The following is a 12,771-nucleotide window of genomic DNA, read 5'->3' on the forward strand; positions in this document are numbered from 1 at the left end:
GCCAGGACATGGAAGCAACCTAAGTGTCCATCAACAGATGAATGGATAAAGAAGATGTGGCACATATATACAATGAAATATTACCCAGCCATAAAAAGAAACGAAATTGAGTTATTTGTAGTGAGGTGGATGGACCTAGAGTCTGTCATACAGAGTGAAGCAAGTCAGAAGGAGAGAAACAAATACCATATGCTAACACATATATATGGAATCTAAGAAAGAAAAAAAAAGTCAAGAACCTAGGGGTAAGATGGGAATAAAGACACAGACCTACTAGAGCATGGCCTTGAGGATATGGGAAGGGGGAGGGGTAAGCTGTGACAAAGTGAGAGAGTGGCATGGACATATATACACTACCAAACGTAAAATAGATAGCTAGTGGGAAGCAGCCGCATAGCTTGGAGATCAGCTCGGTGCTTTGTGACCACATAGAGGGGTGGGATAGGGAGGGTGGGAGGGAGACGCAAGAGGGAAGAGATATGGGAACATATGTATATGTATAACTGATTCACTTTGTTATAAAGCAGAAACTAACACCCCATTGTAAAGCAATTATACTCCAATAAAGATGTTAAAAAAAAAAAAAAAAAAAGAGTCCCAGGTCAGGAAGACCAGGCTCCAAATACTATGTTCCTATGAGAACGTACAGTTCATTTATGATGTTCCGCTTCATGGCCTCGTTAACATGCTTTAAAAAGGACGGCTATCTCAAGATAATTTTATCAGAAAATTACTTTTCTATAATTGTGTGTGTGTGTGTGTGTGTTTTTTTTTTTGTTTGTGTGGTACGTGGGCCTCTCACTGTTGTGGCCTCTCCCGTTGGGGAGCACAGGCTCTGGACGCGCAGGCTCAGCGGCCATTTGTTTTTTATGTTATTTTACCAAATGAAAGAAGAAAGAAAGGAAAGGCTGGGGGGAAATTGCCCAGAATGCTAACTGAAGGTTATATTTAGATAATGGGATTATGGGTGGTTTTCCTTTTCATATTTGACCTATTCAGTTTTCTGTAAGAAGATATATGACTTTTGGGCTTCCCTGGTGGTGCACTGGTTAAGAATCCGCCTGCCAATGCAGGGGACACGGGTTCGAGCTCTGGTCCGGGAAGATCCCACATGCCGTGGAGCAACGAAGCCCGTGCGCCACAATTGCTAAGCCTGCGCTCTAGAGCCCGTGGGCCACAACTACTGAAGCCCACGCACCTAGAGCCCGAGCTCGCAACAAGAGAAGCCACCGCAGTGAGAAGCCCACACACCGCAACGAACAGTAGCCCCTGCTTGCCACAACTAGAGGAAGCCCGTGCACAGCAACAAAGACCCAATACAGCCAAAAATAAATAAATAAAATTAAATTAAAAAGATCTATGACTTTTATAATAAAAACAAAACTTCAGTTAAGACAACACTAAAAACATATGCCACATTTTCTGTACGGCTCGCTTTACATCTTTGGATCAGAATCTTTATGTGGGAACACATCTTCAGTGGGATTATATAAGTCAATAAGAAAATTGATTTAGAGAAATTTTATTATAGACAACTTTCCATAAATACATCTCTTCATTAAAGTCAAGCATGCCAGAAACAAGATGGCGGCGGCCACGTGAGCAAACCCCCCACCCCGCCCAGGTCTCCGCTGTCGGGGTCACTGCCACCACCCACGCCGCCAGCCCCTCCCGGCATTCCTCGCGCTCGCATATAGCGCGCCAGCCTCGCACCAACCAAAAAGTGTCACCTCGGAGCACGGGACCCACCCGCCCCAGAGAAGCCCAGGCCTACGTGTCAGAAGCCGGCGCTTCCCCCCGCTCGCACACCTCGCTCTCGCTTGGCGTGGCACACGTCAGTGGGGCGAGAATTGGTCGCTCCGCAAGATGCATGCTGCTTACCTGGCAATTAAGTAAAAAGGCCGAAGAGACAGCTACCGCCAAGAAGCTGAGAGACTGGGAAGGGCGCCGCGTGGGAAGACTCCTGATAAAGCCCTCCTGAAGCCAGTTTCTCGAATTCCCCACCAGTAGACTGTCTGAGGTGACTTCTGCAGAAGAGGATGCTTCAGTCTACAGAAGGAGTAAATCCCAATCCAACAGAACGATTATTTGCTGTCACTCTGAGTTGCTGAACCCTTGATCCACAGAAAGGACTTCCACAGTACATCAATGCACTTACCAAAGCAAAGAGTGTCTGAGCCCACTCCCCACAGTTTGTTCTTGTTCAGCCTTCTGAGCGTGTGAGCTACGTTTCCAATGAATGGAGTTGACAGACTTTTAGTTTCTGAACTCGCCATCAAGAAAGAATGGGTTAGTTTGCCCTCAGAGACTCTAAATATGTCATCCATAGAATGGACTTGTCCAGCCTGCTAAGGGTCAGCACCCCAAACACAGACTAGATTTAACTTTTGGAGTACAGTATGGTATGCATCCACAAAATGGACTTGTCCGGCTTTTGCCATATCCAGACTTCTATGCCCAGGATGGACGTGAAGAGATTTCACATTGTCCACATACGTACTAGTCTTAGCCCTCTGAGAATGTGAGCCCCCATGCAAAAATAAGAGGTACCTATTTACCTCTCAAAGTGTCGGAGGTCTGACCATATTTCACAGTTCGTGACACATCGTCATGGTTGTTCTATGCAAAGCCTCTCATTTTATTTATTCTTTTCTTCCTGTACCCAACTATCATTCTCTTCCTCCCACAGTTAACTTTATTGAGTTTAATGTGTATCTCTTGGTGTGATTTCATGTAAAATCTGCAATTTTGTGCAAAAGAAAAAGTCAAGCATGCCAGCATTTAACCAACACTTTCTTTGTTCCTTTATTTTTCCCATAAAAGCCAAAACTGAAACCTTTTAAATGTTATTTATAGTTAGACAAAAGATAAAAAGGGATATGTTTTTGTTATAAAAAGCCTGTTTGATGTTGAACAACATCATAAGTTCCTTAGATCACTTTTTTCCATGAATGTTTTTAATACTGTTCATGTATTTTCTTCCTTCCAGCCAATACAAGAGTTGCGGGAAGTTGTCCTTAATATTTTGCAAGACCCAGGCAGAACCACAGGAGGTACTACTATTTTGTATTTAAATTCATTCCCTCCAGCCACTCAAGTAGAAGTCATTGAGGAACACATAGGGGGTAAAAAAAGAATTGTAATTGTAAGTCCCCTGAAATGCCTCTTGCTTCTTGGTTTCTATGGCCTGCCCTTTCGACCTGCATCATCAGCTGATTCATTTCTATTCTATTATTACAAGTAAATATACTGCTCAACACCAAACAAAGGTTTCCACCAAAGCAGCCTAGACTAGGGTGTCTTGCTTCCCTGGAGAGAAGGTGAGAGAAGGCAAGTGACTCTTTACCAGAAGAGACTGAGGCAAATGGGAGAGGTGCTTTGGTTTAAGTTACATGTTTCATCATAACAAGCCCACCAACACATACACATCCAAATTCATGTTATACCTTTAAATCATACCCATCTCAGGAATCATTTCACTTAATTCACCATTACTGTCATTGGCCAGAACCTTTAGAGAACTCTTCTATGAAAAATGTGCCAAATACAGTGAGTGGCACATTAATTATAATATTTGTTATATGAATGGGGAAAAGAAAAGCTACCTTGGGAAAATAAAATGGATTATTTTTATAATCTTAGAAGGTGACAAATCTTTTTCCTTTAAGTAAGTGTAGGTTTAGGGAATTCCCTGGCGGTCCAGTGGTTAAGACTCCACGCTCTCACTGCGGAGGGCCTGGGTTCAGTCCCTGGTCGGGGAACTAAGTTCCCATGCGTGCCATGCAGCCAAAAAAAAAACCAAAGGGGTAGACTGACCTTTGGGGAACAATCAAGTCATAAGGAATTACAGCCAACTAACCCATTACTTTGGGGAATAAGGTTGTAGAGTACCTATACTCAGTGGTCCTCTTGCTGAGAATGATGCTACAGTTCAGGTATTTGTTTCTAATGTGTGGCAGTGTTCTTCAAAGGGATAAAAAGAGGAGATAGGAATCCATGCCTTTCCCACCTCTTGGCCCCTGTTGGCCTCTCTTGGGGTCTCAGCCTCCAGCCACAGTATCTGTCTGTCTCAGCCTGATTTCCTTCCCTTAATTTTGGTTGTTATGGTTGGGCTATCACGCAAATTGTGTCAACACAAGACATTTTTTCACCGACTGTCCAAGGTGATAGCCATATGGTCACACCTGGGTCGGGAGGGATCAGAAGGTCAAGTGGATTGATAACCCTAATGAGTCAGGAAAATGGATCCAAGGTGTGATGTAAGGGTAGGAAGAGGCCAATGATTGGTCACTAAGGGAGCTCCCTCAAGAGTGAATAAGAGATTGGGGATGTGTTCAGAATGTTTAAAGGGTAGCAGGGATCCATTCTCACAGGCCCCAAGGCTGCCTGGAGGGCTGGTTAGGAGGATGGCCTGATGTAGCAGGGTGTTACTACAGGGCTTAGCAGGAAAAACTAGTTGTAAGTCCCACTCCAAATCAATTACTCTTCTTTTTTGTTTTGTTTTGTTTTTTTGCCGTACGCGGGCCTCTCACTGTTGTGGCCTCTCCCGTTGCGGAGCGCAGGCTCTGGACGCACAGGCTCAGCGGCCGTGGCTCACGGGCCCAGCCGCTCCGCGGCACGTGGGATCTTCCCGGACCGGGGCATGAACCCGCGTCCCCTGCATCGGCAGGCGGACTCTCAACCACTGCGCCACCAGGGAAGCCCTCAATTACTCTTTATTTAGTATATGGAATCCATAAGGATCACTGAGAAATCATTGTAGATAACTGCTGTTTCATTTTATTGATTTTTTAGCTTCAGTATTAAATTGCTAAATCTTTTCTTTCTGACCTTGTACACACAGGAATTACCTCTGACTCTTTAGCTGCTGAAACTAATATAACATCAATAGAAATGCTGGCCAAGAAGATGGAGTCTGGGACGTCTTGTCTTTCTCTAAAAGAGAGGGAACAGGTTTCAGCAACACTCCAAATAACCAAGTCAGAACAGGATAATCATCCTGGTATCAAATTACAGATCGCCCCGATCCCTAGGTAAGCAAACTCTAAAGCAGGCTTGTGTTCACAGGTCTAACTCAAGCCCAATTCTCAATTTCTCCTCCACAGATCCAGGATACCATCAGATTAGTGGTAACCTTCTGCCTCATACGAGGACCAGGTGGTCTAATCCATCTTTGGTGTTAAGGGAAGGAGCTGAGGGTGAGGGGAGGGTTGGAACCAGTGCCAGAAAGATCTGTGTCCTTTCTCTGTACCCACGCCATCCCCCCTCACACCACCCCCGAGGAGACCTGACCTGCAGTGAGGAAGGAGCTGCCAGAGGCAGGAGGGCTGCTGGAGTGGGGTCACCCCTCCCTCCTGGCATTGGTCCTCCCTCTTCCCCCTCATTTGTGCTGCACTCGCAGATCCCACCCACCTTTCCAGCCAGTCCTGGGGGGCAGGAGCAGGGGTGCTGCACAAACTGCCAAGCAGGGCAACCTCTGGAGCTGTGGGAAGGAAGGAGCTGTGAACAGCCCTGTAGGAACAGGGAGGCGGTCAGGCATGTACTAGTTAGAGGCCGCGCATAGTATTCAAAAGTGTTTGGTTTTGAGACCTGTGTAAGTTTAAGAATCCAGAGTAATTTCAGGAACTGTGTCAGGGTATCAATGTAATTTTCTAAAACATTAGTATAACATCAATCTCTGTTCGTGCTCTTGAAAGGAAAATTCCAAACAAAAGCACCAAGACCACAGTTCTGTATCTTCGTTCTCTGGAAAGCACAGCTGGGCCTCTTCCAGTCTAAACTCCTGTCTCAGACCTGTCACTTCCCCACTCTAGTCAGCTCGTGGGTGGATGAAGGCAGGCAGCTGACGTGAAGACCACCTCTTACTGTCTCCGGAATTGATGATGAGCATTTTCAGCAGACTGGCCACGAGTTTTATGAGGCTGATGTAATCAGTGGTTTTGTGATGTGTGACCAGGATTCACCGCGTGGAAAGGTCTCGGCAACTTACCCTCCAGGCTGCCTGTGACTGGAATGCATTCAAGTTTACCAGGAAGATGCCTGATTTGTTCCAGTTTCAATTTGTGGTTTGGTCCACCATCTTAAAAGATGTCTTTTGAATAATTTACTGTCAAAAGCTAGAAAGAATCTTAGAATTCATTAGCCCAGCCTCATTTGGTGTTAGGCCCAATTTCCTCAAAACCCGTCAGCTCTTTGAAAGTTTATGGAATAAACAAACACCAACTGCCAAGTAGCTGACTTCAAATAAAACCACACTTAACACTTAATTCAATTAAATCCCTGTGCTGACACCGTCTGAGAGCGGGTGGACACCACCCAGCTCATTCTGACAGTGAGGGCACGTCCATCTTAGGGCGGGAGCTGCTATAGACATGTCTCTTGTGCTTTATTAGGGAATAAGAAAAAAATAAAGACTAACAAGTAGAATTTTGAAAGAAGTTAGAAGGTTTTGAATGCATCTCTTGCTGTCTCTCAGAATAAACGGAATGCCGGAAGTGCAAGACATGAAGCTTATCACTCCTGTGCGGCGTTCGGCCAGGATCGAGCGAGCAGTGTCCCGCTACCCGGAAATGCTGCAGGAACATGACCTAGTGGTGGCTTCTCTCAACGAACTCTTAGAAGTGGAAGAGACAGAGTGTTTTATATTCCGCAAAAATGAGGCTTTGCCGGTAACATTAGGGTTTCAAGTCCTTGAGTCGTAACTTCTTGATGTTTTTTTTTTAAAAGAGAGACATTTCAGAGCTTCTACAAGACAAGAAATGCACTTAACCTAGGTGGCCTGGGAGAAACTGTAATAGAGGGGCATCATGGATGCAGACTGTGGGCCCCAGGGCTTGGGAAGTAGTTCCCTGGGCTTACGCTCAGATTTTACACCCCCATGGGACAGTCTGGTTATTTAAGACTGTAGTTTGCCACAGCTCTACAGCATACATAAATTTCAAACTTTGAAAATTAACTTATCCCACAAGTATGGTAAAAATTTCAATTTTATTGACCTACCTTGATCCCAACATAGTTATTTTTTATATCAGGAGGTCAATTCCACAATATGATAGACTTTCCTTCCTGCATCCACCGTAGCAGAGAGGGCAAGTCCTTCCAGCATGGAAGATCTGAGCGTAGAAACTAGCCTTCCCCACTAGGTGGGATGTGACAGACCATCTGGTCAAATCGTCTCATTTTGCAGCTGAGTTTATGCTGGCTGTGCCTTTCGCTCAGAGATCACAGATGACTTTTATGTGTCATCTTTGACTTCCGTCACAGATCCTTGGAGATGAGAGGTAATTCACATCCTTTCTGGGCCTGGCCTCCTAAGTGATACACAATCCTGAACTGGAGTGGTCATCTAGCTTTTTATAGTCAAACCTAATTTTGCATTTGTTATTGAGAAATGCTTCAAATAAAAACAAAAGGGAGCAGCAGACAGGGGTGGGGAAAGGACCCTTGCCTCTTCAATTCTTTGCTCTGCTAAGGGACACCTGGCCTGAGAAGACGTCTGAGCCCCAGAGACTATCATAGGTCGCCTTTCCTTCCTCCTGGGCACCTGCTTGTGGAAAGGTAAAATCAGAATCGTTGTGTAAATATAATGTACAGGAAAACCTAGTCAACGTATTTTAGATTTTAGTGTTCTTAATATTTATGTATCATCTAAAAAACAATTAACTTTTGTTCATTCCTGCTTATTCATTTATCATATTTATTACAGAAAACAGTGATGGTGGCTTGGCCTAGAGAATTAGGGGTTTGTCTGGGGAACACCAATAGGCTATCCCAAGAGGCCTCACAGGGAACACCCATTACCCTGGAGAACTCACCTTGATGTGGATTTTTCCATTGTGAGGGAAGCAGATCCATCTCTCTAAGCCAGATTGATAAAAACGAGGTTCATAAAACAGGTATAAAACCATAATGCTAATAGACTAACTTTCGATGAGAAATAGATTGTCACCACAACCAAAATGCAGGAATCCACACAGCTAGGCGTTCCCTTCCCTTTAGACAGACTCACTTTACCTCTAAAGCCAAATAATGCCCGGGGGGTTGCTCAGAAGTCCTGGAAGCTGAAAATGGGACTCGGGGAAATCAAATATTCAAAATCACGAGACAAAAAGAGCCTGAAGCACGGCCCTCCTCGTTAGGAACGTCCTTGCCTCAGACCCCAGGCATTCCCTCTCACGTCCGTGGACCGGTCCTCTGATTGGGCCCGCACTGCCGTCCTCTGTGCATGAGCTGTTCTGTGGCTTCAGACGGTTCACCCTGGCCCCCTAATGCCCATCCCCCCACCCAGACTGGGAATCAGCTGTCTGGTGAGTTTACGTCTCTCTCTCCTCAGAACATCGTCTCAGTGTTACAGCTCACTTCTCAAAAGAACAGCTTCGCTATTGCCAGTTCCTCGCAGGACGTCTCACAGTACCACCCTGGGTTCTAACAATGTAGGCCGAACCACTGGCATCGAATAACGTGTCGTTTTCAAACTGACAGATTGGAGGTTTTAAACAGCCTGATTGGACTAAGTAGCATCTTCAGGATATAAAAGGATGTGGAAGGGATGGGGATGGTGTAGCAGCTACAGAAAACTGCACCATGATTCTGGAGCTCTTTGTAGATTCTGAGTAACCCTCTTGTTTAGTAAATAGCTGTTCGTAGATACCCGGAGCAGGAGGGAGGGAGAGAGAGAAGGTAAGAAGCAGGCCCTTAATCACTTGGGAGGAAGGTTCATAGGGAATTGCAGGGGAGATAGGGGCCTCGGCAGAAATTAAGTCTAATGTGCAGCTTCTGAGAAGGGGGCGTGTAAAGGGAGTGTTAAAGGAAGATAAATACGGACGGTTCTATACCGGCATCCGGGTGCAGCATGGCCATGAAGCAGAAGACGAGGAGAGGAGGCGGCGTGACAGCTCACATTTACTACTGTTTACGAGGTGCAGGCACTCATGCGATAAAAGACATCTGTTGTGCCTGCTTGGCATGCAGTCCTTCTTCTAATAAGGGTGCCCTAATTTCCTTAGGACCACCTCTTTCCCGCTCACAATCTGTTGCTTAACAGGAACGGACTCCACCCACATGAGCATGTGACCCCGGCTAGGCCGACCAGAGCCCAGTATCCTGGCCAGCGGCATTGATTTGGACGATGGGGTTATTTCTCACTCAAAACCAGTGAGACTCGTTTCCCAGACTTTTGTTGGAGAGAGACTCTTTTCCTGGTAGAGTTGCTGAAAAGATAGGATGGAAATCTCTAAACCTTCTTATAACCACGGAGAGAAAAACCTCCTAGAGAATGGCACCAACACAGAATAAGCCTGAGAGCTAGAGAGAGTAAGCTTACATCCAGTGACATCATTTGATCCCTGGCTAAAGCCTGGAGCTGGCCAAGCCCTGTACTTTTCATTGATATGAGACAATTGATTCCCTTATTCCTAAGCCAGTTTCATTTAGGTTTCTGTCAGTTGCTAGGGAAAAATCCTGACTAGTACACATATATACAGTAGTAGAGGAAACTCCTATTTCATGCTTGCTCTGGCCGCCTTCCAGGCATATTGTCGGGCTACATTCTCACAGTAGCCCTATGGCATAGGTATGGAAACAGAGAAAGTGAGACAGTAATTGACAGGCAGGACTGAAGTTTCAAACTCAGAGCTGCCTGGCTCCAAGTCCAGAGCTTTTAACTCCTATCTCTAAAGTATGGAAATGAGAGCTAGGATGGTGATAAGGAAAGAGCAAATCTGAGAAAGAAATTCTTGAACTGTTCCCAACTTACCAAATAAGAATCACTGTGATAGCCAAAGTGCTATCATCATTTTTCCTCCAGATGAGGTGATTGATCACATTTTTACCACAAGATCACTACCCCAGGGATGGTGCTTCTCTTCATTTCTGCCTGCTCAGGACTGGGTGCCGGAATTCGGTACCGATTCAGCCGCTATAACTAGTCACAACTAGAAATGCATCTCTCTCCCATCAGCAACCCTGGTGAAACAGCCAGTGCTCAGCTGTGCCAGGCCCACACCACATCTGTCTCGGGGCTCTGCCATCCCCAGGGTGCAGCCTCATCCATATGGACAAGCATGGCTCCCAGCCAGTTTCACGTGGCAGCCAGTGGGAACGGGGAAGAGAGGGAGTGGAAGGCACACCCTCTCCCTTTAAGGTCACAACCTGGAAGTTGGATGCATTATTTCTGCTTAGGATGGGAGGGACCACAACTTGGTCACGTGTCCCCACTCATCCTCAAAGAAGGCTGGGAAATGTCTTCTGGGTGGCCACATGCCCAACTAAAAATTCTTCCAGTAACGGGATATGACTATCGGTGTCTACCAGTCTTAGGAGTAATGGAGGACATCTCTAAGGTGCAGATAAATGAGGACAGAGGTGACACAGGATTAAATATATATATATATATACTGCATCAAATGAACCCCCAGCTAGAAATATCTCCCACCCTACCCTGCCTCAGATGAGTTCCTAAGAGTTGAGGGTTCTAATCCAGAGTTGTATAGCCCTTCCCCACTTCCTCTCCTCTCATTATAGGTCTTTAGCCTCGCCCTTTCCCCTGCAGTTCTACAAGCTGACCCAGAGTAATAATAAATCAGGTTATATGGTTCACTCAATAAAACATACAGGACAGTGGAAGCCAGAGATAACAAATGATGACCCAAACGACCTGTCACCAAGGAGCCTCAAGCCCAGTGGGGACACATGTTAAAGAATCACAAATGTCAAAGTGTGATGATCCTGAGAAAGAGGTCCATGGGGGAGGGACTAAGAGAAGGAACTGATCCAGTCAGGGAGGTGGGGAGGCCCCCCGAGATGTGAGGGGGGAGCAGAGATGGGGGTGCTTCAGGCAGAAGGAAAAACACGGGAAGGGCCCTTTGGCCACCTCTTCCTTTTGCAGGTCTCTCTCCCCTCCCTGTCCCTTGCCCCCTTCCTCTCTTCCTCACACCCCTTAAGGGTCTGCTGCCAGGGCGTTTACCCCCAGGCCCTTCTGCATTCTCTCCACCCTGGGAGGGAATTCTAAGGGTTCAGTTTTGTAGCATTACAAAATACTTTCTGTAATACTACTGTATTTCAGCGCCTTTCCAGAAAAGCATAGGCCCTAGGGTCTGAGCAGTTTTCCCGTAAAATACTATCTTCTACCCCTTGAATAAAAATCTAGTGTTTAAAGACAGAAGGCCAGGGATACCCGGTTCTTGCCTGGAGAACCTACCCCTGCAGGACTTTGAGGCCCAAAAGTCAACCCAGGAAGAAGCGTGAAAGGCCTGGAAGCTTCTGAAATGCACAGAGATAAAAAAAAAAAATGTGAACCCTCTGAGCACGCAGCCTGTTGTCCCTTATTCATCCTCAGATATTCCAAATGTTTCCCTTGTTTATCCACAGAAAATAAAACTAGTGAACTGTGCCACAGACCAATTCCTTCAGGAGTTTGTTTTGTCATTTCAAACATGTAAATATATTCCTTCTAAGCCTCCAATATTAATGCCAGACGATACACTAACATTAAAAGTGAACTCAAGGGGCTTCCCTGGTGGCGCAGTGGTTGAGAATCCGCCTGCCGATGCGGGGGACGCGGGCTCGTGCCCCGGTCCGGGGGGATCCCACATGCCGCAGTGCGGCTGGGCCCGTGAGCCATGGCCGCTGCGCCTGCACGTCCGGAGCCTGTGCCCCGCAGCGGGAGAGGCCACAACAGTGAGAGGCCCGCGTACCGCAAAAAAAAAAAAAAAAAAAATGTGAACTCAAATCAGTGACATCAGAACAAGAAAGGCCAGGGCTTAACACCACGGAGGAGCTCCGACTAAAATAAAGAATCAAGTTTTTGAATCATGAGTAGGACTTACAGTTTTTAATGCGTGTATACATCAAGTTCAAAGATGTCTGGGCATCTCGCTGTCTCTCATAGTGACCTGGAAAGAACAGTTAATGAGGTCATCTATAGCCAATTAGGTATTATTGTTACTAGTAACAGAATCAAAAGTGCACAGAAATATTATTATTATTTATTTTTTGATGTGGACCATTTTTTTAAAAGTATTGAATTTGTTACACTATTGCTACTACTTTATGTTTTGGTTTTTTGGCCGCAAGGCATGTGGGATCTTAGCTCCCCGACCAGGGATCGAACCCACACCCTCTGCATTGGAAGTGCTGAGTCTTAACCACTGGACCTCCAGGGAAGTCCTGGAAATACTATTTTTAAAAAGAAATGGAGAGAAATAAAATTGGATGTGGAATGATACACTCAGGGGAACTGGGCAAAATAATTCCACTTGTTAACACACAAATGGCCCAGAGGCCCGGGAGGGTTGCCTTCCAGGATGAGAGCAAGACACCTTCCTCCTACCTAAAAGAAGTGCTCTTAGGCTCCAAATCTGCTACATTTTAGGAGATTTCAATATGGCTGCTTTTTCTCTCTTCCATATTTTTCCTGTTATCTGAAAAATATTTCAAGTGGAAGATGACCGTGCAGCCCTCCTGGTCCTCGCCTCTCTCTTTGCCCTCAGCCTACTAAGAAACAAAGAAAGCTGGTTATGGAACCTTCCCAGGTTCACACAGTGACTCCCAACCAGGGGTAGAAAATGTGTCAAAATGCCCTAGTCTGGGCTGGGATGGAGGTGAAGGGGTAGAGAAACCAACACATCCCCAGAGAACCTGCAGTTGCAGATGGGAGTGGGTCCAGCCCTGTGGTGGGCTGGGAGGGAAAAATAGTTGCAAAGCACTGATTAAAGTATTGATGTGCTTGAATTCTGAGCTTCTCCTGGGCAGAAGTGGAGTGGCTTACAATTC

General features: G+C 45.9%; 1 protein-coding gene across 4 annotated transcripts in view; it reads left to right on the forward strand.

The window, feature by feature from the left end:
* The window catches only part of CKAP2L (cytoskeleton associated protein 2 like), a 34,973-nt gene extending 26,726 nt beyond the window's left edge, over positions 1 to 8,247 (forward strand). For 2 of the 4 annotated variants that reach the window (XM_007120405.4, XM_055088876.1), the window contains 3 exons: positions 2,990 to 3,053; positions 4,844 to 5,033; positions 6,476 to 8,247. In XM_007120405.4, the coding sequence (XP_007120467.1) occupies positions 2,990 to 3,053; positions 4,844 to 5,033; positions 6,476 to 6,701 (480 nt within the window). In that variant the 3' untranslated portion in view covers positions 6,702 to 8,247. Of the gene's footprint in view, positions 1 to 2,989; positions 3,054 to 4,843; positions 5,034 to 5,696 lie in introns of all 4 variants that reach the window. The other 2 variants (XM_007120406.4, XM_007120407.4) reach the window with 2 other exon arrangements.
* The last annotated feature ends 4,524 nt before the right edge of the window (positions 8,248 to 12,771 follow it).

This window comes from Physeter macrocephalus, chromosome 12 (genome assembly GCF_002837175.3).
Source record: "Physeter macrocephalus isolate SW-GA chromosome 12, ASM283717v5, whole genome shotgun sequence".
Classification (NCBI taxonomy): domain Eukaryota; kingdom Metazoa; phylum Chordata; class Mammalia; order Artiodactyla; family Physeteridae; genus Physeter; species Physeter macrocephalus.